The sequence below is a fragment of the Balaenoptera musculus genome, chromosome 3 (genome assembly GCF_009873245.2).
Source record: "Balaenoptera musculus isolate JJ_BM4_2016_0621 chromosome 3, mBalMus1.pri.v3, whole genome shotgun sequence".
NCBI classification, from domain to species: domain Eukaryota; kingdom Metazoa; phylum Chordata; class Mammalia; order Artiodactyla; family Balaenopteridae; genus Balaenoptera; species Balaenoptera musculus.
The window spans coordinates 158,063,371-158,089,829 of NC_045787.1; the positions used below are offsets into that span (position 1 = coordinate 158,063,371).

Below are 26,459 nucleotides of genomic sequence, written 5' to 3' on the forward strand. Positions count from 1 at the left end.
TAAAAAAAAAAAAAAAAAGAGGTGGTGCATGTATACAACAGAATACTACACAGCCATAAAAAAGAATGAAATTTTGTCATTTGCAACAACATGGATGGAACTTGGGGATATTAGGCTAAGTGAAATAAGTCAGATGGAGAAAGACAAATACCCTATGATTTCACCTGTATGTGAAATAGTAAATAAATAAGTAAATAACCAAACCAAACAAAAACAAACATGTAGATACAGAGAACAGAGTAGTGGTTACCAGAGGGGAAGGAGTCGGGGGGCGGAGAGGGTGGAATGGGTAAAGGGGATCAACTGTCGGATGGTAACTAAATTTTTGACAGTGAGCACACTGTAGGGAAGGCGGAAGTAGTAACATAATGTTGTACACATTAAACTTATATAGTGTAATAAACCAATGTTACCTCAATAAAAAATAAATTAAAAAGAAAACATGACAGAAGCCAGACACAAAAGGCCACATAATGTGTGATCCCATTTATATGAAATGTCCAGAACAGGCAAATCCACAGAAACAGAAAGCAGACTAGTGGCTGCCACGGCATGAGGGGAAGGAGGGAGGTGGGGAGTGACTGCTCATGGGGACGGGTCTCCTTCTGGGGGATGGAAATGTTCTGGAATAGACAGAGGTAGCGGTTGCACAATATTGTGAATGTGCTAAATGCCACTGAACTGTGCACTTTGAAATGGTAGATTTTATGTTATGTGACTTTTACCACAATAAAACAATATGTAAGAGAAATGAAACACATTCCCAAGGTTCTGGCCAAGCGCAAAGTGCACGTCAGCATGGAGGTGAGCGGTGGGTGAGGCCCGGAGCGACCTGTCCCGAGCCCCCCGCCGGCAGGACAATGGCGTGGGTGGGGGGATGGTCGCCAAGGACCACGCCCCTGCCCTCAGTGTTGTCTAACTGGGAAGCCACCACGGCCCCACATGTGTACGCAGAAGAGGAACACAGACTGCCGATCGGAGCCCCTAGGCCACGTGGCTTCTTGGCCATGGCACATCCCCTCTTGAGGCAGCCCAGGGTCAACCTGCCAGGCACCCACCCCAGGAGGGACACAGCCGCCCACGCACTGCCAACCCACAGCGCCTTGGGGGTCCATCGGTCCACGTCAGAGCCTGTGATCTGGCAGGCAGGAGCACCGAGGCCGCAGCTGTGGCCTTCTTGAGGTCTAAGAAGCATTTCGAAAAATGCAAACTAGTGGCCAACTTCTAAATTTTTTTGAAATTAACTTAAACATCAGAATTGCTGGCTCCTCCTGTAACACTAAAAGTGCCAACAACTTGGGGCCTGGATTCCTGGCTCGTGATTTATTAACAGCCAGCGCAGGGCCACATTCCCCACACTGAGACAAGGGGGCTGCACAGGTCCCCTCACGACCCATGTGCAAGTCTGGGTTCCAAGAGGGTCAGCAGGCCTGAGGTCACCCAGCTGGCTGCAGACCCAGGGCTGCCAAGCCCAGCTTGTCCCCGCTGCCCCTCCCTCCAGCTCAGCAGCTGTGTGGACTGACCCAAGGCCTGGAGGGAGGAAGCCCCCACCCCACCCCCAGAAGCAGGCCAAGTGGGACAAGAAGGTACCGAGCTAGGATGCTGCATGTGGGCCAAGCGAGGCCCAGAACGCAGGTCTCACCCTGAGCCAAACCCCAAAGAAATCCACTGCTGCCCGTCCAGCATTTAACTATGAGCAGCCCCAGGCAGAGTGGACACCAAGAGGTCTGCAAAGCCCTGGGGAGGGGACAGAAGCAAAGGCAAGGGGTCAGCAGTCAGGCCCAGGCCCAGGCTGGCTCAAGAGCCAGGGGTTCCTTGGGGAGAGCCCACACTACACTGCCTCCCAGAGCCCCCACCTGAGGGAACCACTCAACACAGCCCAGGAGCCCCGCCACCCTCACTGGCTCCTGTCTTCACCCTCTAGCAGTCCCAGAAAACCCTGTATGTCTGGCCCAGCCGGCGGGGCTAGTGCCCTCCAGGGAGGGTCCACTAGGCATTGCCTGGGGCCAGAAGGACAGGAGGCCTGAGCAGGCAGTTGGAGACACGGGGAGCCCGTCGCCTGAGGGTGCTGGAAAGGAGGCCGGCAGGGAAGCCAGCAGGGCCAGGGACGAGCTCTGTGGCTCACGTGCTCACCCACCAGCATAAAGAGGTCCTGGGGCGCTCCAGGTACCGGGCTGGGTGGAGGCTGAGGATTTCTGAGTGAGAGGGGCTGTGCAGAAAACAAGCAGGAAATGGGGTCGGGGCTGGGGGAGCAGGTGGCAAAGGAGGTGACACTGGAGCTGGGAAGAGCACTCCAGGCAGGCGGCCCAGTGAGTGCAAAGGCCCTGGGGTCAGAGTGAGCATGACAGGCGGAGGGGGACATGGGGGCAGGCCAGGCCACCCATGAGTGAGCAAGGAGCTAGGGGGAGGAGGGCGCAGAGCCTCACGGGATATCACTCTGAGCGTGATGAGAAGCTACGAGAAGAATTAAAGCCAGTGACCTAGGCTGCCTTCCCTCCCACAGAGTTCCCATGCTCAGAGGAGGTGGACAGAGGAGCCAGTGTCGCGCTGGCAATGGGGGAGCAGACAGCCCATCCACGGCAGGCAGGGCACAGGGCAGGTGGAGACTAGGCCCCTGAACTCAGCCACCTTCCAGGATGGGGCCCAATGCGACACCTGGACAGATGAGTGGCTGTGCAGGCACAAGGAAAACCGCCCAGGCCAGACGGGACCTGGAGACTCACCTGTCCCAGGGACCAAGCGCTCCCAGGTGGCACCCCTGGGTGCACTTCCAGCTTTCCAGCAGGTCCCAGGAGGGTGCTGACAGGCACACCGGCTCACCCCAATTATCATCCATGGCCCCTGGCTGGTCCCCAGGCTCTATCTGTCCCTCTCTTGTCCCCATGAAGGTGCTGGCCAGCCTTCTTCCAACGTCTCCCTCCTTCCCATGCAGACCCCAAGGCGGGGTCTGCTCCTCTGCTCCAGCGGCTGTGCCCCTCACTGCAGGCTTCCTGCCATGACCCTCAGGATGAAGTCCCACGTGCCCACAGGAGCATGAGGCCAGGACAGGCGCTCTCAGGATCCTGTCCCCTTGGTCCCCACCTTCTCACAGGCAACCCCCACCCCGCCACGCCAAGCCTCTGCAGCTGCTGTGCCCTCTGCCAGGTGCACCCTCGCCCGCCCCCCCAAGCGAACCTCACTCGGGGCACCACAGGGCCCAACATGGCTCCCCCCATGCCCCATCGGGCACCCACTGCTCCAGACGCAGCTGTAGCCCTGCACCTCCAAGCACCATGAAGGCTCAGAGCAGACACTGCTGGTCAGGCCTTTGTCGACCGGGGGTGCCTCTCCAGCCTGGTGCCCGTGGCTACCCTTGCGAGGGAACCCCCCTCTCTCCCCGTTACTTCGCTCCTCTCCCAGCCTCCGCCCTGTGGTCCCCTCCCAGCTCCCTCCAACACGGCTCTCTTAAGGACTCAGCCCTCTGCTTCTCACGTGTCACCCCTTCTAGGGCGGCCCCGGATGCCGAAGTCAGCCAGCAACTCCAGTGTGCCACCTGGCCCTGTGCTCGGAACGCTCTCCGTGATGCTCACAGGAACCTCCTCCATCTCAGCAGCCCCTCACGAGGCTCTTGTCCTCCCGAGTCCTCCACTCCACACCCCAACTCCTCCTGGCCCTGGCAGATAACACCGTGCTCTTCCCCATGCGGCAGCCAGAAACCCGGGGGTGGCCCCGTTCTTCCCTCGGGCCTCCCCACCGTGGCCGGCCTGGCGGTCACCTCTCCTCCACAGCTCCTGAGCCCCCAGATTCCCCTCGCCCCACAGTCGTGCCCCAGACAATCCCCTGCCAGGTCTCTGTGCCGCAGGACATGCTGTTCCTCCTCCTCCCAAAGACGCTGTCACTCCCTACCCACCTCCTGTCCCACCGCAGAGCTCTCCGCCTCCAGGCAGCCCTCCCAGCTTGGCCCCACCCTCCAGTAACCTCTTCTCCCCTCTAAGTCAGTAGCTCCTCAGGGCAGTCAGCAGATGTGATTCCCTCCACAGGGCACCAACTGTGTGCAGGTACAGTCCTAAGGGTTGTTCACACACTGACATGGTTAACCCCCTCTACAGCACATCTTAGGAGCGGTGATGGGAAAACTGACAGGGGCCAGTTATGTGTTTGCCCAGGGTCACACAGCTGGCAGGAGAGGAGCAGAACTTCATACTGTTAGGATGGCAACAATACCCAAAGCAACCTACAGAGACAATGCAATCCCTATCAAAATCCCAACAACAGGGGCCTCCCTGGCAGTCCAGTGGTTAAGACTCTGCGCTCCCACTGCAGGGGGCACAGGTTTTGATCCCTGATTGGGGTAAGATCCTGCATGCCGCACAGCATGGCCAAAAAAAAAAAAATCCCAACAACATTTTTGGCAGAAGTAGAAAAATCCACTGTAAAGTTCATATGGAATCTCAAGGGATCCCAAATAGCCAAGACCATCTTTAAAAAGAACAAAGTTGGAGGACTCATACTTCCCGATCTCTAAACTTACCACAAAACTACAGCAACCAAGACAGTGTGGTACTGACATAAAGACATATAACACCAATGGAATAGAATAGAGAGCCCAGAAATAAACTTTCACATATATGGTCAAATGATTTTTGACAAGGGTGCCAAGACCATCCAAAAAGGAAAGGACACTCTTTTCAACAAATGGTGCTGGGAAAACTGGATCTCCACATGCAAAAGACTGAGGCTAAACCAATACCTTATACCATATATAGAAATTAACTCAACATGGATCCAGACCTAAAGCTAAAACTAGAAAACTTTAACTATGTAACTAAAACTATAGAAGCTAAGACTATAAAACTCAGAAGAAAACAGAGGAAAAGCTTCAAAACATTAGATTTGGCAATGACTTCTTGGCTGTGACACCAAAAACACAGTCAACAAAAGAAAAATATATATAAATTGGACTTTGTCAAAATTGAAAACATTTGTGTATCAAAGGACACCATCAACAGAGTGAAAAGGTCCCATTCCCATGGAACGTGAGAAAATATTTGCAGATCATGTATCTGATAAGGGATTAATATCCAGAATATATATGGAACTCCTAAACCTCAACAGCAAAAAACAACTCAATTCAAAAATGGGTAAAGTAACACAAAAAAACTAATTAGAAAACATATATGCATCCTTATGTTCATTTCCACACTATTTACAATAACCAAGATATTGGAACAAACTAAGTGCCCATCGATGGATGAATGGATAAAGAAAATGTTTTATACATATGTATTTATACATACACACACACACACACACACACACACACACTGAGTACAACTCAGCCATAAAAAAGAATGAAGTCCTGCCATTTGAGACAACATAAATGGATATGAGAGTGTTATGCTATGTCAAATAAGTCAGATGGAAAAAAACAAATACCATATGATTTCGCTCATATGTGGAACCTAAAAATAAGAACAAACAAAATAAAATAAAAACTCATCGATACAGAGAATAGATTAGTGGTTACCAGAGGGAAAAGGGGTTGGGGGTGGACAAAATGGGTGAAGGGGTCAACTGTATGGTGATGGATGGTAACTAGACTTGTGTTGGTGATCACTCTGCAGTGTACACAGATGTTGAACTACAATGCTGTACGCTTGAAACTTACATTTAAAAAAAATAAAATGGGCAAAGGACCCAAACAGATATCTCTCCAAAGAAAACATACAAATGGCCAACATGTGCATGAAAAGATGTTCAACATCACTAATCATTAGGGAAATGCAAATCAAAACCACAATGAGATACCACCTCACACCCACAAGGATGGCTATAATCAAAAAGCCATAAAATAAAAAGTATTGGTGAGGATGTGAAAAAGTTGGAACCTTTGTGCACTGTTGGCGGGAATGTACAGCCGCTGTGGAAAACAGTGTGGCGGTTCCTCAAAAAATTAAACACAGCATGGCCACATGATTCAGCAATCCCACTTTTGGGTATACACCCCCCAAAAAAATGGGAGCAGGAATTCGAACAGATATTTGTACAGCCATGTTCAGAGCAGCATTATTCACAATGGCCAAAAGGTGGAAGCAACCCAAGTGTCCAATGAAGAATAAATGGATAAACAAATGTGGTCCATCCATACAATGAAATATTATTCAACCTTAAAAAGGAAGGAAATTCTGACATATGCTACACCACGGACAAACCTTGAGGACATTACGCTAAGTGAAATAAGCCAGTCACAAAAGGACAAATATTATGAGTCAGTCCATTTACATGAGGTCCCTAGAGTAGTCAAATTCATAGAGACAGAAAGTGTTTAATATGGGAACAGAGTTTCGGTTTTGCAAGATGAAAAGAGTTCCAGAGATGGATGGTAGGGACAGTAGCACCACAATGTGAATGTACTTAATGCCCCCGAACTGTACACTTAAAAATGGTTAAGATGGTAAACCATTACGTATATTTTCCCACTTCATTTATTTACTTATTTGGCCACATCACGCGACTTGCGGGATCCTAGTTCCCTGACCAAGGATCTAACCCGGGTCCGGGCAGTGAAAGTGCTGAGTCCTAACCACTGGACCGCCAGGAAATTCCCTCCCACAATTTTTAAAAAGGAAAAATACAAAAAGAAAATTAGCATTTCACTCCTATGGAATTCCTGCCAAAAACACACCACCTTAACCCAATGGCAAGAAAACAGACAAACCGCCCTGAATGACATTCCACAAAAAGACTGAGCAGTTCTCTTCAAGAGGTGAAGGTCGTGGACGATGAGGAAACCCTGAGCATCATGGATTGGAGGAGACTGAGGTGACCCAACGACTAAGTGCAACGTGGGAGCCTGGACAGAACCTGGGCCCAAAAAAGGTCACTGAGGGACATCTGGGGACATCCAAACGCAGACTCGAGTCTAGTTAATAGACCTGTGACAATACTGCTGTCCTGGTCCTGTGACACGTTCATGGTGAGAGGCTATGGAAACTGTACTGTCTTTGCAACTTCCCACTAAATCTAAAACTCTCTCAAAAGAAAAAGTGAAAAGAAATGAATATCCCCCCCCCCCCAATAAAACTGAACAGACAATTCCTAAACTGTTTCTTGGCATCTGTCACATGTCAAGCCAGGGCACATGGGTGCAAGTGTAAGACCCTGCCCCATGCGGCACCCTGATGCCCACCGGCATGAGGCTAAGCGCTTAGGGTGGGCATGTCATCTAATCTGTACAACTCTACACATGGGAAACTGAGGTACAAAGGAGGAGTCATTTGGGGGAAGCCGGCAGAGGCAGGGCTTTGAGCCCCAATAATAGCCACTTAGACTTGCAGGGTGGGAGGGTCGCCATGGGGCGGGCTCTTGGGCACAAGTGACCCCCAGAAGGCCCCTGCTACTGACCCTCAGGGCTCCTCCCTCTGCATCTGCTGAGCCAGCAGGGATGAAATTAGCATCTCCTTGGCACCTCGGCTGCTGGGCCCATAAATCACTCCCGAGGCTGTGCATTGATTCTGTGACGATTTAATGAGCTGCTCCCATCCTAATTACAGCTATCAAAGCCCTCCTGCTCGGGAGGACAGAAGGGATCAAGACAACACAATGCTCACGCTCGGGAGGACAGAAGGGATCAAGACAACACAATGCTCACGGGTACAAAAGGACCCATGGAGGAGGGCCGCAGGAGTTTGTCTCTTCTGAACTTGATCACTGAACTTGATCTCAATGTGAGAGAGGCTCTTTAGCCGGCAGGGCATGGACACAGCAGCCCCCTGGACATTCCGGCAGGGCGGACAGATCTCGGTCTTTGTGGGGCACGCTCCACCTCCCCGTGTCCCCAGCCCGAGGACTGGCCAGCCCTGCAGAGCCAGCCCTGGGCACTCTGCCTGGCTGGGCTGACACTTCCTCCCTGAGATTTCCAGGCGAATGACCAGCTGGCACGCACCCACCCACCCTCCGCGCCCAGGTGAGCTGTTGTCAGATGCACGGAGGAAAAGGGAAGTGCTTTGGGTTTTCTGTTTTCAATTCTCATCAAAGTTTTGAGACATAAACAATTTCTTTTATTATTGAAAAAAAAAAGTGCGGCAGAGTGCGTCCCTGCAACCCCAGCTGGCAGTGGAGGGCAGCCCTCAAAAGCTCTCACAGGGCTTCTCCCCTCATGAGCGTCCTTGCGGGAGCAGGGCAACTCAGGAGGGACCACCGAGCTCCCAGGCTGGATCCAGGAACAGAGGCTCAAACGCTCAACAGCCAACAAGGGAAAAGATCTGTCCTTCACAGCAGAGACTGACCCCTCTGGATAGAATGCTGTGCCCCGGCTTTGGGGTGAAACCCCCGTGACCAGTGGGGTGTCAGGATGGGACCACCTGACAGAGAAGGAAGTTCACATATGAAATTAGGACTCAAGGTCTCTTCTCTGCTGCAGAAATGCCTTTCCTCATTACGGGGGCCACCAGAGCATAAAGTGAAAGCTATTTAATATAAACCTCCCCCATCCCCACCCTGGGGAATCAGATTCCTGATTCTTGGGTGAAAGAACTTCTGCCAAGTCAGCAAGTCCTGGTCTGTAAGGAGTCAGCGTGCATTCCCTCAGCACCCACCACCCCTTGGGGATGCCTGCCCTGGTCCCCTCCCAGGGGACTAGTCCACCCCAGACCCCTGCATCCCCTGCCCTCACTCTCCCCAGGCCTGTGCCCGTATGGTGGCTGGAGGGATCCTTGCTAAACCTACATCGCACATCACTGCCCTGCTCATAACCTTTCTGGAGCACCCCACCACCCCAGAATCAGACTCCGACCCCTCACGGGGGCCCATGACACATCACCCATGGAGCTCGGCCAGGTCAGGCTCTCCCCAACAACAGGCCTCACATCCCCCAATCCCATGGCTCACCCTTGTGCCCCGGGGCTCAGCCCAAACACCACCTCCACCAAAGGGCCCCCCTACTCCCATCCCATTTCACTCTCTCAGAGCCATGACCTTGGGGCCAGGGACCAGCTGGCTGCTGGCATGGTGTCCCCCCTGGGGCAGGGGCTCCTGGTGACTTGTTCTGCAAGGTGTCCCCAGGGCCCAGCACAAAGTAGGTGCTCAATAAATACTGACTGAAGGACTAGACTTTCCAGTCCAAACCCTGGCCACTGCAGGGAGACCTCATTGGGGGACCCGGTGCTTCCTACGTTGCCCAGCCCAGGGTACCTGCAGGGCCGAACAGGCACCACGCTGCACCAGGCCCGCCCTCCGGAGCCCACAGGGCTCTGCCAGTCCACTCCAGACCCCTGCGTAGTCAACACAAACTCCAAGTTTCTCCCTAAAACTGTTCAGAAAACTGTAGCTCTGGGAAAATCCCACTACCCACCTGGCTCTGTAGCCACTCGGCACCTGGTACACATTCCCAGATGGAAAACGGGACCCCACGCCACATTCCCACTACTTAAGGGGAGAAGCCTGACTGTGTGGTGGGAAACTGGCCCTTTTAAAGGACACGTGCACCCAGAAGGTCCTAAAATGAACTAGAGAGAGGCCTGCCCTCGGGGGGGCACAGTCCAGTATCTGCTTAGTGCCTGTCGAAAACCCACTCTGTGCCTGCTGAGTGTCTGCTGTGTCCACTCCATGTCTGCTGCCAAGTGCCTGCTGAGCACCTGCTGCGTACACCCTGTGTGCCTGCTGAATGCCTGCTGTGCACCCACCAATGGTCCGCTCTATGTCTGCTGAGCACTTGCCGGGTATACTGTGTACCTGCTGAGCAGGAGCCGAGTGTCTGCTGAATGCCTGCCATTTGCCCACCCAGTGCCGCTGAGTGCCGCCGCGCGTTCACTGTGCACACGCCTCCAGAATCTTAGCAGCAGCAAGCACGCAGCGAGCATCTATGCGCGAGCCCCATTCCGGACACGCTACCTGGGTTAACCCGTCTATGTCTCACCACAATCCTATGAGGCAGACACCACTGTGACCCCCGCTTCACGGAGAGGGAGAGGAGCCCAGAGGGGACTCCCAGGTCTAAACTCACTCAGGAGGAAGCAGGGAGAAGCCCAGCAGCATGGTCCCAAGCTGGGTACCAGGTGCTACAGAACCCCCTGACCCCGCCCCACCACCCCAAGCACTTTCTCCCCTCCATGCCCATCTGAGAACCCTGAGGAGGAAGCCCCAGCCGCGCCTCACTTCCATCTGGCAAATAATAAATATTGACTCTCTCTGAATCCTTGGCCCGAAGAGGCAAGCAGTGGCTTCCTTGTTTGCGCACCTGGACCCCCATCCGGCCAGCGGCACCAGAGCCACCCCTGGCCAGGGCAGGGCACACCCACCTCTGCTCTGGGGTAGAGCTGGACATGGTGGAGGGAGGGAGGTTAGGAGAGGGGGTCAGAGATGCCCCAGCCAGAAATGGGGGGCCAATCCATCCTACAAGCTCCAAGATGAGGTGAGACTCTCCCATCCCCACCCCTTTCTCACTGGTTCCCCCACCTCGCTCTCCTTCCTGTTCACCTCTGAATAAACCCTGTCATTACTACCTCTGAAATGTCCCGAATCGGCCTTCCCTCTGTCCTCACCGTGGCTGAGCCCAAGGTGCTACAGTCCCCTCCCTGCTGCAGGGGGCTCAGAGACAGACACACAGGTGGGGCAGGCACAGAGAGGAACACAATGAACGCCTGATTTGCAAAACACCAGGGATGACCGCCATGGTCATCAACAGAGTATATGAATCGAAGCTCAGCCTCCAACAGGGTCCCTTATGGCTGCATTAAGAAAAATGTGGGCCCCAGATTCAGACACAGGGTTGATCCCAGCACCTCCACACACAGCAAACCACGTGACCTGTCATGCCTTGGTTTCTCATCTGTGAACCAGGGGAAGCAACAGGCTCTTTCTCGGGGTGACCGCCACAACTTGCCGGGTGTACGCACCTGGGCTCTAGCAAGTGTGGCCCCTGCCACTCCCGCACCTTCGTGTCACTCACGTCACCATCCTGCTGGAACCTTCCATGACACCCCATGGCCCACAAACAGGGCCTGGCCTAGGGCCCTCCATCACCCGCCCCGCCTCCCTCCCCAGTCCTCTGCCCGTGCAGTCTATGCTCCTCAAGCCCTTCCCTCCACGCACAGGGTTCCAGCAGCCTGGAAGGCTCTGCCCCACCCCGACCAGCTGGCCAACTCCCAGAGCTGCATGAGACAGGGGAAAACGTGTGGTGGCCTGGGTCTGTCAAATGGGGTCAAATCCCAGCTCTCCCACCTCGAATGTTCTGTGACATTTGCTCTCTGAGCCGTGGTTTCCCCCTCAGTAAACCCAGGAGGATGCCGTCAGCTGCCTGGGGTGTTGTCATGTCGCCAGGCTCAAGGTCTGCACCTCAAGGAACCGGGGGCCTCTACCGACCCCTTCTCGCCTGCACAATCCTGGCACGCGGGGGAGCACAGGAGCAGGACTTCTCAGCCTCGGCACCCACCGACATCAGGGGCCTCGTGCACACTGCAGGGTGTTGAGCTGCATCCCTGGTCTCCATTCACCAGATGCCAGGAACACCCACCGCCCTAAGTCATGACAACCCAAGATGTCCCCAGATGTTGCCAAATGCCCGCAGAGGCAGAACCGGCCGGGGTGAGCACCCTGCAGCACCCATTTCTGACACTTCCCCACCACTGCACTCGGGCCGGTCTCTCCCCAGGCCAGGCCCCACCCCTGACATCTGCATGGCATCTTCCAGAGGGTCCCCGTTAAAAAAGAAATCCCCAGCACCAAGGACTCTGAATCCCAACCCCTGAGGCGCCGGTGCCCTGTCTCACGGAACAGCACGGAAGGGAGCCTGTACCACTGAGCTGAAACCAGAAGCTCCCGGCGCCGAGAGCGGCAGAGGAGGCCCAGCACTCAGCCTTCGGGACGCCCACAACGGCCCAATTCTGACCCAGAGTAACCTAAGTAACCCCGAGCAGAACCAGAAGGCCCACTGCATGGCCAAGAGTCACCTGGCACTGTGCCCCCGGGCCAGCATTGGGGACAGGGACAGCAGAACCCTCCTTGGTGGTACGGACCAACAATGACCACCAGGCCACCAACCAAGGGCCAGACAGCCCACTTACCCCTCTGACGGAGGCCAACCCTATCCCTCCACCTGGCCACAGCCCTGGTGACCCCGGTGTCCGGGCCTCCCAGCAAGGCCCACATGGCAGGGTCCTCAGATCCCCACTCAGAACTCAGATCCCCACCCAGACCTCCAGAAGCAGGATCTTGGGGGAGCCCAGAGTCTGCACCCTTTAGTTCCGAGGTGGTTCAGAGACCCCCAAGAGTGACAAAACCACTGCCCACCATCCTCCCAACCTTCCTTGTTGCTCTTGGTCAGTGGGGCTCAAACTGTGGGTGACAGCCATTGGCCCAGGGCCAGCAAACTCCTGTAAAGAGCCAGATGGTAGATATCTCCACCTCTTTATGCCATCAGATCTCTGTGGCAATGACTCAACTGCCACAGACAAGGCATAAATGAATGGGCGTGGCTGTGTTCTAATAAAACTTTATTTACAAAAAACAGGTGTAGCTTACTGAGCCCTGGATTACTGGGTTATGAAACCAATTCAGTGGGTCCCTGGCATTTTATAATAAGCAGAAGGGAACCAATTATATCAACTTTGCACACACATAGGGAGGGCTGGACTCCTTGGAGAAAACTGTTTCAATTGTATGTTTGTTGGTGGCTGCTGCTATGTCACGAAACACAAATTTCTAACAGTGGGTCACAGTCAAGGAAATGAGAAGGCGGCCTCGGAACTAAGCCCTCAGCTTCCATGCCTGTCCCTCAGCCAGTGACACCCTCCCCTCACCCAGCCATAGACACCCCTGGTTCCACACCGACTGCAGGTCCAGGAAGCCCCCCTGGATTCCCCAGAGCAGGTGGGCCCCAGCACCGCACACCCTGAGCACCGGCCACCACCTAGTGAATCAATATGCCTGGCAATTCCACTCCCGGGCATGTGCCCACAAGGTGAAATCAGGGGCTTGTGCAAACACCTGCACACACATGTTCACAGCAGCACCATTCATGACAGTGAGAAAGTGGAAACAGGCCATATACCCATCAACAGGTAACAGATAAACTAAATGTGGTCCATCCACACAATGGAATATTATTTGGCCACAAAAAGGAATGACACTCTGACACATGCTACAAAGTGGATGAACCTCACAAACATCATGCTGAGTGAAAGAAGCCAAACACAAAAGGTCACATGTTGTATGGACCCATTTACATGAAATGTCCAGACACGCCAATCCATAGAGACAGAAAGTAGATTAGTGGTTGCCAGGAGATGGGGGAGGGGAGGATAGGGAGTGACTGCTAATGGGGATGGGAGTTCCTTCTGGGGTGATGGAAATGTTCTGGAACTAGACAGAGGTGATGGTTGTACAACACTGTGAATGTGCTAAATGCCACCGAAATGTGTATTAAAATGGTTCATTTTATGTGAATTTCATGTCAATTTTTTAAAGGCTTTTTTCAAAAAAAGGTCACTCAGCATGGTTCTGAGGCCCGGGCTGGCCATGAGCTTTAGGAGGGTTCTCTACACAGGACCCCAGGCTGGCAGGGCCACGCAGCAGTTCCCTGTGGGAACAGAACCAGGGCTCTCCAAGAAAGCCTCTTTCCAAATGACAACTGGACCAAAGAACCAAGAAGCGTGTCCCGTGCCAGCCACAGAGACTTCGGCACCCAGCCTGATCTAGACCATGGCTTTTATGGGGAAAAGAGCCATGGGCCATGCACAAAGGTGCGTGTGATGGTGTCCCAAGGCTGCCGCCTCCAAGACGAGGACAATTAGCGACAGGAAATATGAAGTCCAGGGCCCAAGTCATGGGAGAAACAGGGGCGTGGTGGGAGAAACAGGGGCGTGGTTGGAGAAACTGAGTCACGGTTCGGAAAAACCAAGGCCCCCGTGAGGCCAAGCAGGCTCTGGCGAGCTACTGAAGGTTCTAGTTTGTGTTCTTACTTCCTTGTTTCGGACACAGCGCGTGTGCTCATCCCAGAGCTGAACGTCAGTTCTGCCTCTTCCCAGCTGGGATGCGGCTCTGGGCCTCAGCTTCCCCATCGGCACAATGGCAAAGACGACACCTCCTCTCCGGTGGGGGAGGGGCTGAGCAACAAGAATGGGGTTGAGTGAAAGCCACATGGTGCCCAGCAGGGAGCAGGACCCAAGAGTGCAAAGGACAAACTTTACCCCCCACCCCACTGTGACCATACTCTGGGTCAGCTCCTGACAACAAGATGCCCCCTCCTGCCCCAGGGCCCTTGCTCTAGCTGCTGTTTCTCAGGCTTGTTCACCATCACCACCAGGCCCAGTATAGAGCGAGAGTCCCTACCTAGTTCCTGACAATGGGTGTGTGACGGGTCCACTCAAGGCCTCGAGGGGAACATGACCTGCCAGAGAAGGCCAGATGTGCACATCTGCAGACAATCCTCAGGCCCACCGCCCCGAAGCGGGTTCCGCATGGTACTTGGACTCTGCAGGCTCTGTCTCAGCCCAGGGGAGAGTGTCCCGGGGCTGCCATCACAAATGACCACCAAAGTGGGGGGGGGGTGCATAAAACAACACAAATTTATTTTTGCACAGCTTGGGGGGCCAGACATCTAAAATCGAGGTGTCGGCAGGGCCACATTCCCTCTGGAGGCCCTAGGGGAGGATCCTCCCTTGCCTCTTCCAGCTTCTGGGGGCTCCACGCATCCCTGGCTCGTGGCTGCAACACTCCAATCTCTGCCTCCGTCATACATGGCCTCTCATATGTGAGTCCGGGTCTTCTCTTTTCGTGAGGACGCCAGTCATCTGACCACCCTAAATCCAGGACAACCTCATCTTGAGATCCTTACCCTACTCACATCTGCAGAGACCTTTTTTCCAAATAAGGTCAGAGTCACAGGTTCTGGGAGTCAGGATGTGGGCATATCTTCTTCGGGGCCCCCATTCAACCTATTATTGGGTGTGACAGATCACAAGCTGGAGAACACTGAGACTGCTGGGGCTTTCTGGAGGTGGGGTATGGTGTACCCCATCCTCTCAACAGAGCAGCTCGGTGAGTCCTGCGTGCATGTGTGTGTGTCAAGGCTGCAGATGGCACCAGACACTTGAAGCAGCCGGCACAGAGGCAAATGGTGCCAAAGCCCAGGATGGAGGCCAGGACTGGGGGCGGCCTCCACGCTCAGCTAACCCGAGCCCCCGCTGCGCGGTGCCTGCGGCCCAGAGGCCTGTTTTCCAACAGCCTGTGCAGAGCCACCCCCGTCACAGGGTAGGGTCGGGAGAACACCCTCCTTCAGTGCAGCCAGAGCCGGCAGCCCTGGCTGGGCCACCGTGGACTGCTTTGCACACGGCCTTTTTCTGGCCCAGGTGCTGCTCCCTGGGATGCTCAGTGACCAGTTACAGGCAGAGCCTCCTGTGCTCTGAGCCCCTGGCAAGTGGGTGACACGCCCCCACCTCTTCCCCTCACCTCCCACATCCGATCCACCCACACGTCCAGTCACCTCTGCTGCCAAAATATCACCAAAATCCACCGCTCTGGTCACTGCCACGGCCACCTCCCTGCTCAAGCCACCTTCTCCATTCCCCAACCGGGGTGCTACAGCGGCCTCGCACCATCTGCCTGCTTCCCTTCTCACCCCGTTGCCCACTCAGCTCACAGCCATCTTTGTAAGACACGAAGCGTCCTTGAATGATTAAATGGAGAGTTACCATTTGAGAGTTACCAGCAATTCCACTCCTCGGCATATACACCCAAGGGAAAGGAAGACCTGTATCCACACAAGCACTTGGACACAAACGTCCACGGCAGCACTATTCACAGCAGCCAAAAAGGTGGAAACAACCCGAGTGTCCACGGATGAACAAATGGATACGCGAAATGCAATGTATCCACACAATGGAGTATTATTCAGCCTTAAAGAGTAATGAAGTAATGGACAGTGGTGGCTACACGACACTGTAAAAGTACTTAATACCACTGATCTGTACACTTATCAATGGTTAGGATGGTAAATTAGGGACTTCCCTGGTGGTCCAGGGTAAGACTCTGAGCTCCCAATGCAGGGGGCCTGGGTTTGATCCCTGGTCAGGGAATTAGATCCCGCATGCCGCAACTAAGAAGTCCGCATGCCGCAACTAAAGATCCCACATGTCGCAACAAAGATACTGAGTGCCACATCTAAGACCTGGCACAGCCAAAATAAATAAAATACATAAATGTTAAAAAAAAAAAAGGTGGTAAACTGTATGTTTTGTATATTTTACCACAATTCTTAATAAAGAAAGGAAGGACTGATACACCCTACGATATGGATGAACCTCGGAAACATCACGCTGATTAAAAAAAGTCAGACATAAAAAGCTACGTGTTATATGATTCCATTTATATGAAATGTCCAGAACAGGCAAATCCACAGGGACAGAAAGTAGATTAGTGGTTGCCAGGAGTGTGGGAGGGGGAATGGGGAGTGACTGCTAAGGGGACGGGGTTTCCTTCTGGGGTGATGGAAATGTTCTAAAATTGACTGGTGATGGTTGCACAACTCTGTGAATATGCTAAAAACCACTGGATGGTACACTTTATTTATTTTTATTGGCCGTGCCGCGCGGCTTGCGGGATCTTAGTTCCCCGACCAGGGATTGAACCTGTGCCCCCTGCAGTGGAAACTCAGAGTCTTAACCACTGGACCACCAGGGAAGTCCCTAGATGGTACACTTTTTTTTTTTTTGGCTGCGTTGGGTCTTCGTTGCTGCATGCAGGCTTTCTCTCTAGTTGCGGTGAGTGGGGGCTACTCTTCATTGAGGTGCGCTGGCTTCTCTTGTTGCGGAGCACGGGCTCTAGGCACACGGGCTTCAGTAGTTGTGGTGCGTGGGCTCAGTAGTTGTGGCTCGCGGGCTCTAGAGTGCATGCTCAGTAGTTGTGGCGCACAGACTTAGTTGCTCCGCGGCGTGTGGGATCTTCCTGGGGCCAGGGCTGTCCCCTACATTGGCAGGCGGATTCTTAACCACTGTGCCACCAGGGAAGTCCCAGTACACTTTAAATGAGTGGTTTGAATGTATTGGGAATGATAGCTCAATAAAGCTATCACAAAAACAAGCAAAGGATCAGACCACTGACCATCACAAACCCCCCAGGGCCCCTCCCTCAGGGGCCAGCCGCATCTCTCCTCTCTCTCTCTCAATATGCCAGCCCCAACCTCGCCAAGCCCTTCCCACCTTGGGGCCTCTGCACCTGCCTCCCTCACAAGGGACACCCTTCCCTGGCATGGGGTGGGGGGGGCCTCTGTCTCACTGTCCAGGCGTCAGCCTCCCGCCCTAGCCAGTCCTAGCACATTGCTTTGCTTCTTCTCTCTGAGAGCATCTGCCTCATTTATCTGTAGCAATTCTCTCCTGTCCCCGCTAAAACCATGCCGGCTCCCCAAGAGCATGGTCCTCACATGCCTCATATGCTGCTGGCTCCCCAGTACCTAATACAGTCCCTGGGACGTGCTGGGCAAATAAAAATGTCATTTTGTGGAATAAGCAAGCTACCCTTGCTCACAGATCAGGATTCTGAGGCCCAGAGAGGTTAAGAAACCTGCCCGAAGTCACACAGCAGAGCGCCACAGCCCTCTCTGCACATCAGGCTGCCCAAGTCTGAGGACGAGAAAGGAACATTCGTGCACTCACCTCTCTACTCTGCGACCCGAAAGTGGATGTCACACCCCATCCCCCACCCGAACTAGCCCTTGGGGTACCTGCCCCTGGGTGATGTGACAGCACGGATCTACTAATCAGGCTCAACATCTGCTGACCTTCACAAGGGAAGGCACCGCGGGTGCACCCATCACGACCGAGGACCGCGAGCAGACACACATCGACACGAGTGTCCCCGCTCGCTCCAGGAGTGGGCATGCTGACCTGTGGAATTCCCCTGAGAAGAGCAGGGACCAACTCGGCCACGTCCCACCTGTTCTCAGGTGAAACCCTGGTGTCTACCGCAGGCGGAGGCAGCGCGGAAGGCTGCAGCCACGGGAGGGTGAGCAGGAGGGGACCCTGCATCAGGCGGGTTCACTCACCTGCACCAGACACTGCTGATGTACCACGTGCCACGTGCAATAGCCGGAACAGTCTGGGAAAGAGCTTGCCCATCCTGGTCTCAGGTGCAGGCAAAGCCATCAGCCTGCCCACAGTGGCACAGCCGTACTGGTGGGTGCGGAGTTTTGAACGATCTGCCCGGGTGCAAAGCTCGCACCCCTGCCCACACAATGTTTCCTTCAAACTGAAGGTTTCTCGGCCTTGACACTGCTGACACCTGGGGCCGGATCACTGTCTATGGTGGGAGCCGTCTATGCATCGTGGGGTGTTGAGCAGCATCCCTGCTCTCTACTCACTAGATGCCAGTAGCAGCCCTTCCGCTAGTCGAGACAACCAAAAATGTCATTGCCAAATGTCCCCTGAGGACAGAATCACCCCCAATAGAGAACACTGCTCTGTCTGTAAAAATCTAGTATAAGCGCACCTCCGCCCAGGGCCCAAGCCCACCCTACCTCCCCAATTCCCGAAGTAAAGGAAGGCAACAGGGAGAGGGAGGAAAGAGATGGGAAGCGGTTACCAGGGGCCAAGAGAACTGCTGTCTGTGAATCTTAAAAATCTTTTCTACACCCATCAACCAATGAATGGATAAGCAAATGTGGTCCAGCCATACAAAGGAATACTACTCAGCCATAAAAAGGAAAGAAGCTTCCTGATACACGCTACAATGTAGATGAACCTTGAAAACATTAGGCTGAGCGAAAGAAGCCAGACACAAAAGGCCACATCTTGTATGATTCCATTTATATGAACTGTCCAGAACAGGTAAATCCATAAAGACAGAAAAATTGGTGGCTGCCAGGGGCTGGGGGGAGGGGCAAATGAGAAGTGATTGCTAATGGGTGCGGAGTTTCTTTGAGGAATGATGAAAACATTCTGGAATTAGACCGTGGTGATGGTTGCACAACTCTGTAAATGTACTAAAAACCACTGAATTGTACACTTTAAACAAGTGAATTATATGGTACTATCTCAATAAAGTTGTTACTTTAAAGATATCTTTCCAACAACAATTCAAAAACAAACAAACAAAAAAAGCCAATAATTCATTTCCAACCCTAAAGCAGAAACCAGGCCTCCGATCATGAAGAACTGTCATGAACCAGTGTGACCCCTTCTTCTTGTCATACCACATACATTTGACACCTACTGCATGCTAGCACACGCTACATGCTGGAGACAAGATGAAGTGGACACTCCTGCACTCAGAAGCCCTGACGTATGGGCAACACTCAAGCTACCATTCATTCATTCATTCACCAACCACATCCTGAGCGAGGCCGCAAGCTGCTGGAGCAGGGATAAGCAGCACCTGGCCGACAGTGAGCACCCGACTGATACAGCTGAACAAGTGCATGGAAATGAAGACACACATTCTAGTCTTAAGGTCATGATCTCAAAGAGAAACAAGCAACTAATTAAAAAATGTCACCCCAAAAGCCCACCTGAGGAATCAGAAACTGAGGCTCACAACATGGGAGGTAGATCTGCCTAGGACAGTCAGATCGGATGCCAAATCCAGAAACCAGCGAGGTGGGTGTCTGCAGCTCCCACTCAACCCCTCCCCGAGGCCCCAGGGTACAGCACAGGGGTCCCATCGCTCTGCAGGATGGAAGCAGAGATTTACTGCCACCTGTGCTAAGCATGCTCCCCTCCCTGACCCACAAGTAAGGGCTTGCTAGACATGCTCCACAAGGCAGGACACCGAGACCCAAGGAGCTTGGCACCTCACGGTGGTCGCCAGAGAACTGGGGCCCAGAAGAAGAGCCAGGACCCCCGACCCCAGCCACAACCAAGCCCCTGCTCCAGGTCTACAGCGGCTTCCCAGGTGAGGTTAGCAGGTAACCGGGCCTGCCCCTGCACACCAAAAGCACCCAGCCATCTGAAGAACTGTCCCTCCATCCTGGTCCTGAGGGGCCAGGGGCCATCTGTGGCCAGCTGTACCTTGTCCTAGTGGGAGGAACATCACCTGGTCCCCACCATATGGGCTGCATGGGGAAGGGGCAGCTGTCTGCACTTCAAGCTCCAAGACAGCCCAATCTGCCTTCCTGATCCCGCCCAGGTCCCCACAGTGGAGGCCAGACCTTTCCCTCAGGTATCCAAAAGGGAGAGATACCTATCCCATCTCAGCTCTGCAAGTGGGGGTACCTGTCCTTCCCCCAACACTCAGGCAGTGAGTGCACAGGTGACAATGATGGAGAGACACCTGTTCCTTCAGGTAGCAATGATGTGGGGGCAGCTGTCCCCCTCAGGTGCCAATGATATAGGAGCACCTATCCCCCCTCCCCAGGTAACAGTGATGCTTGCAAGCAGCACCCAGTTCACACACCTCAGTATCACTGCCCTAGGTAGCAGTGATATAAAGGCACCTATCCTCCTCAGGTAGCAGTGTGGGGACACCTTTCCCCTCTCAGGTACCAATGATGTAATGGCACCTGTTCCCCCCATGTAGTAATGATGTAGAGACCCCTGCCCCTACAGGTAACAATGATGTAATGACACCTGTCCCCCACTTCAGATAGCAATGATGCAGGGACACCTTCACCCCTTCAGGTATCGATGATGTGGGGGCACCTGTCCCGCCCACGACGCCCGGGGCGTGGGGACACCTGTCCCCTTGGGCCGAGCCAAGTCCCGCCCCCGCCGCGCGCGCCCCGCCCCCGCCGCGCGCCCCCCACCCCGTGCACGCGCCAAACACGCGCCCCCTGCCTCCCTCTCCGGCCCAGAGGGGTCGGCGCGGGCAGCCCCCTTACCCGCGCGGCCCGCGTCAGGCTCAGGTCCTTCATGACCTCCTCGAAAGCCGCCGTCTCCTCCGCTTGCTTCTGGTTGTGCAGAGCGATCTTCTCGCTGAATTTCCGCGGATTGTTCGAAGTCGCCATCTTCTCGCCGCCTCCTCCTCCTCCTCCTCCTCCACCTCCTCGCCCCCCCCACTCGCCGGTGCCACCACGCAAGCGCCGGCCGGACCCGCGGGCGGCGGGCAGTGCGCAGGCGCGCCGGCGGTAGTGAGAGCGGCACATGCGCACAAGAGTGGCGCGCGGCGCGGGGGCGACAGCGCATGCGCGCGCCTCGGCGGCGCGCTCAGAGGCCAGAAGGGGAGGTGGGAGAGTGAGGGTGGAGATTTCGGCGCAGTCGCAGTGAGCCGCCTCCTGGCCCGCTGGACAGCGGCCGCCTGGCTGTTGGGCAAGGGACAGGCTGGGGCGCTGGAGCTCCCAAGAGAGAGACTCCTGGACGCAAACCCTTCCAGGTCACCAAGATGGAGCCAGCACCCATCCCAAGGACAGGTAGCACTCGAGGCTGAGCCTGGGCTCGGACCAGTTCAGCTTAGAGACCAGTTAAGGGCGTTGCTCATCCATGCATGCATTCATTCATTTATGGAGCGCCTATGTGTGCCAAGCGTACTGGGGGACGGCGTGAGCAAGCAGACGTGGTCCCTGCCCTCATGGGATGCACAGTCGGGGCGGGGGGATGGAACATAACCCACCAACAAATGACCCGAGAACTTTTCAGATGGAGAGAAATGTGATGTGGAAAATAAAACCAGTGATGGGCCAGGAGGAGAGTGGTGTTAGGAAGGGAGGCTCCTATGGCCAACATGGTTTTGGGGGTGCGATCAGTCCCCAGCCCAAAATCCCAGTGTCGTCCTTAACACCTTTCTTTCCCTGTTCCTATTCCCTATCCAGTTCCTATTTTCTGGATCCTTAAGCTCGGAGAACTGGAACTACAGAGCTTCAGCCTCCTCTCTGTGAATTCCTCCAGTCCAGTTTTGCTCAAGGAAGCCAGCTTTGCCATGGGGTGCTAAAGGACAGGTCTAGAAATCCCACCCAGACCCAGCAGTGAAAGGGACAGCAGAGTCTCCCCAATGATGAGGTGGGGGGGGCAGGTGACCTAGGGAGGCAAGAGGGATTCTGACATCTAGTTGTCCCTCCCCAGACAGAGGGATCCCCAACCACCAATGTCAAAAGTTTGTATTCAGGAGGCTCCAGGGATTTCGGGGCATGGGCAGGGCAGAAGCCAGGAGGGGCAGCCAGGGGAATTGGGGGCATCTCTAATTGCACAACAAGCACACTTTTTTACCAGGGCAAGGGATGGCTGGAGGGGACACTGATGGAGATCATAGGGGGACACCAACATTTTCCAAACATGCTTTTATTTACATTTTACAACAGTTTAATGAAAAGTCCACATTAAATACATACACATACATAGATTTTAATTTGGAGTGTCCTGGGCACTGCCACTGCTCTATTTTATCCTTCTTGTTCATAGGGTTTTGAGCACTTTCTTGGACTTCTAGCCTTTTTGCCTAGCAAGTATCTGCCCCCTATCTGGGGTGTCAACAACCAACTACCTTTCAGGGAACCCTTTCCAACTTTAAGTCCCTGGTTTGTGGTAGAGCTGGTCTCACCACTCGCTCTCCCCACAAAGTCTCCCCTTCAAATTGGAAGGCTTGGCCAATCAGCAGAGCCATTGCTCTGACCAGCACGATTGGGTCAGGGCAGGCATGTGACCCAGTTTGCCCAATGAGATGCAAGTCTGGAATTTTTGTTTGAAGCATGGGAAAGAGAAGCACCCTCTTTGTTTGGGTGGCTGATTTGAAGGATAACACAGGTTTGCAGAGCCAGAGGTCACCACTTGAAGAGAGGTGGCCTGGGGAATTCCCTGGTGGTCTAGTGGTTAGGATTCTGTGCTTTCGCTGCCGTGGCCTAGGTTCAATCCCTGGTTAGGGAACTGTCCCAGAAGTCGCACAGTGCGTGCAGACAAAAAAAAAAAAAAGAGAGGTGGCCTGAGAGTAAACCCACACAAAGGAAAACAGAACCAAATGTAGGCAGAGACACTCTCAGCATTCCTGCATCCAGCCATACCTGAAGCTAGACACTCCTGCCTTTTCAGTTATATGAGCCAATAATTCATTCTCTTTTTTGCTGAAGTCGATTTGAAGTCCATCTTCTCTCCCTGGCATGGAGACTGAAGCTTCTGGGAGTCAGGTAAGGGACTGGACATTCTATTTATGTGACTTTTAGTCCCTGCCACCATCCTGTGAGATTGGAGAGGAAATAGTGACAGAGAGCAGGGACGGCAGCTGCCCATAACAAGTTAAGCGCCAGAGCCAGGACTGGAACTCAGGCCTGACAGCAGAGGTCGGCTTCCTTCTCTACACCAGGTTTTGTCAAGTTTAAATGAGGTTAATATATGTCAAGTGCCTGGCTCATAATAAGTGCTCAAAAAATGCTGGTTATCCTGATCACTTACATAAGGCTGCACTAAGCCGGTTTCTGCACAGAAAGATGGAGGAGAAAAGATTTGGGGGGTAGCAGGGGCCACAGCAAGAGACCATGCCCACAGGGCAGAGGTGGGGGGCCAGTGCTCGCCTTACTCACCCCCGTTTACCCCGCACCCCAGCAGCAACTCGATCCATCCTAAACCCTGGTGATGAGTCAGAGGAAGCCACAAGCCTGCTTATTGCACAATGGCCAGACGGTGACCCAAGGCCTCCTCCCACTCCACTGACCCCCAGCCCTGAGAAGGGTGAGGCCAGGGCGTCTGGTGACCCAGGCAGAACCCAACCCTGACTTTATCACTTTCTCCCTTCATCAAAGGCAGCTTCCGCCACCCAGTGTGGCCCGGGCAGGACTTCTGGAGCAGCTCATGGTCTTCGTAAAGGGGGGCGGATCTCATGCTCCCTGTGATACTCAGAAAAAAATCCAGTGGCCCGCAGGGTCCTCACACACCCTGGCACCTCACTCCAGCCACCCTGGCTTCCTTGCTACTCCACCTCCAGGTCTTTGCATGTGCTGTTTCCTCTGCCCGCACTGCTCTCCCCCCAGATCCTTTCATGGCTGGCACCTTCTCATCTTTCAGACCTCTACTCTGGCAGACCCACCCTGAGGGCGCTATCTAAAGTGTACCCTTGAATGTTTGTCCCATGATCCAGGAACATCCCACCCTCTGAAGGCAGCTGTGTCTGGAGTACTGTCTGCTCCCCTATAGACTGAGCAGAGATCAGAAGCTGAAAGTATGTTCACCCTTCTCAGACACTCCGGGGGCTTGAATTTCCTGTGATGCAGAAAGAACACAGACACACCCAATTCCCTACTCCTAAGGCTTGTTCTCTGTTGATGGCTCTGAGCACTTTAGGCCTCATTTTATGCTCATCTGTGTTCATTCTGTTTCCCTGGATCCCCAGAGCTAACACAAGACTAGGCAGAGATGGGGAATTAGGAAGGGTTTGTTAAATGAATATGCCTGGGAAACTCCTATCTATCCCTCAAAACCCACCTCAAATGACCCCTCCTCCAGAAAGCCATTCCTGACCCCAAAGCAGAGCTGTTCCTCCCTCTGGACTCACACAGCCCTGGGTCCTTCTCCAGCCAACCCTGACCTAAAGGGATAAGGAATATCCCATTCTCTCTCTCTCTCTTTTTTTTTTTGGCTGCACTGGGTCTTCATTGCAGAGCGCAGGCTCTTTGTTGTGGCACGTGGGCTTCTCTAGTTGCAGCACACGGACTTTCTAGTTGTGGCGCAGTGTGGGCTCAGTAGTTGCGGCACGCAGGCTTAGTTGCCCGCGGCATGTGGGAATCTTAGTTCCCCGACCAGGGATCGAATCCACGTCCCCTGCATTAGAAGGCAGATTCTTTATTTTTTCTTTTTTAATATTTATTTATTTATTTGGTTGTGCTGTGTCTTAGTTGTGGCAGGTGGGCTCCTTAGTTGTGGCTCACAGGCTCCTTAGTTGTGGCATGCGAACTCTTAGTTGCGGCATGCATGTGGGATCTAGTTCCCTGACCAGGGACTGAACCCCAGCCCCCAGCATTGGGAGCATGGAGTCAACCACTGAGCCACCAGGGAAGTCCCGGAAGGTGGATTCTTAACCACTAGACCACCAGGGAAGTCCCAGGAGTATCCCCTTCTTAAATAGCTTCACTTGAGTTACAGAGCACATCCAAGTGTGAGCTAAGAGGCAAGTCCTATAAGCTACTTCTTGCTGCCTCCATGATATAGTTTTCTCTCCTCTGCTCCATAACTCTGGCTGACTCCCTTTTTTTCTCTGCCAGCTTCCCTAGCATCCTCTCTCACCCTTCCCTTTCTCGTGTCCTCCATCCAACCTTGCTGATCCTGCATGGGCCTTTGCACAGGCTGTCTCCCTGCCTAGAATGCCCTTTCCCCTGCATCCAGGCCACAGCACCCCTCAACGTAAAGCTTCTAAATACAAGCTAAATTCAAACCTAAATTCCTGTGCGTTTCTGCGTGGCCCAGCCCTTGCCAATTCTCCAGCTGTGTGACAACAGGCAAGTGACTTCATGTCTCTGGGCCTCACTGTCCTCCCGTGTGAAATGCAGATAATGGTGCTCCACAGAGCAGGCTCTTGGGAAGATTAAATAGATAATGCATGTAAAGCACTTAGCTCAGCGCCTGCTTCCTCGCAAGCACTCAATAACTGTTAGGGAAGCAAAACCCTACATCGAGATGTTAGTTTTCATGGCTTGCTTTTCTGCACTGCCTTATATGGAATCTTAGTCAATCCAGGGTACCCACATTGCATGAAGGTGAACTCGGGCCATTTGGAGCTGGAAGGCAAAGAGGAAAACCATCCAGGGCCCGTCTTTGACTTCCAAACCAGGCCCTCATCAGACAGAGTTTTGAAAGGCAAAGCAAGAACCAGGTTTGATTATGAAGCGAAAGGGAAGAACCCGATGGGAGCCATAAACACCAGACATGGAGCTCACTCCTTACGACCGAATAAGAGGTTAGATGAGGACCCAGGCCCCTCAGCCCCCCACCGCAGGCTGAGTGTGGGGTGGAAGGTGGGATGGTGCGGACTGCCGGCCTGCCAAGGAGGCTGGAGTTGAGGGGGCAGGGACCCGGGGGGATGGATCTAGGGTATGGTGGGACAGAGCCAGCCGTCCAGTCCCCACCACAACCACCACCACGCTGAAGGGACATCTGGGGCAGGCCTTCCAGTGACACCAGAATGCCCTGAGACTTGGCTGAGCTCCAGCTAAACTGCCTCACAGAGACCCCCCTACCCACTGTCCAAAAGCCCAGGACACTTACAGCCCCAATCTACTCCACAATAAAAGAGAAGGATTCCCCAACCTCTAGGGGGCAGTGGCTGCAGAAGAGATACAGCTGGCTTTTCTTTTTGGTGGCCCAGCATCTGGAGGCTGGGGAGTCCCCATAGTGGGAATTCAGCCTCCCCACTGACAACAGAGGCTCCAAAGCCAATGGTGTGATCAAATTATGGGCCTCAGTTCCCCTTTGTTTCTGTGTCCCACCCTTTGCCACACCACTGTGCATTCTTCCTGCATAAGGTAGGGGATATTTCCCCAGCCCTGATTTTGAGCACATCATTTGCTTTGGCCAAAGGAATATGGGTAGAAGCAACAGCACAAGAGTTCCGAATCTGGACCTTAGGAAGCCTCATGTGAT

The 26,459-nt window shown here is 53.8% G+C and overlaps 1 protein-coding gene across 9 annotated transcripts in view; it reads right to left on the minus strand.

Annotated features, from left to right (window-relative positions):
• The window catches only part of CRTC1 (CREB regulated transcription coactivator 1), a 73,780-nt gene extending 52,843 nt beyond the window's left edge, over positions 1-20,937 (minus strand). For all 9 annotated transcript variants that reach the window (XM_036847592.1, XM_036847589.1, XM_036847588.1 and 6 more), the window contains exon 1: positions 20,786-20,937. In XM_036847592.1, the coding sequence (XP_036703487.1) occupies positions 20,786-20,911 (126 nt within the window). In that variant the 5' untranslated portion in view covers positions 20,912-20,937. The remainder of the gene's footprint in view (positions 1-20,785) is intronic.
• Positions 20,938-26,459: the final 5,522 nt, after the last annotated feature.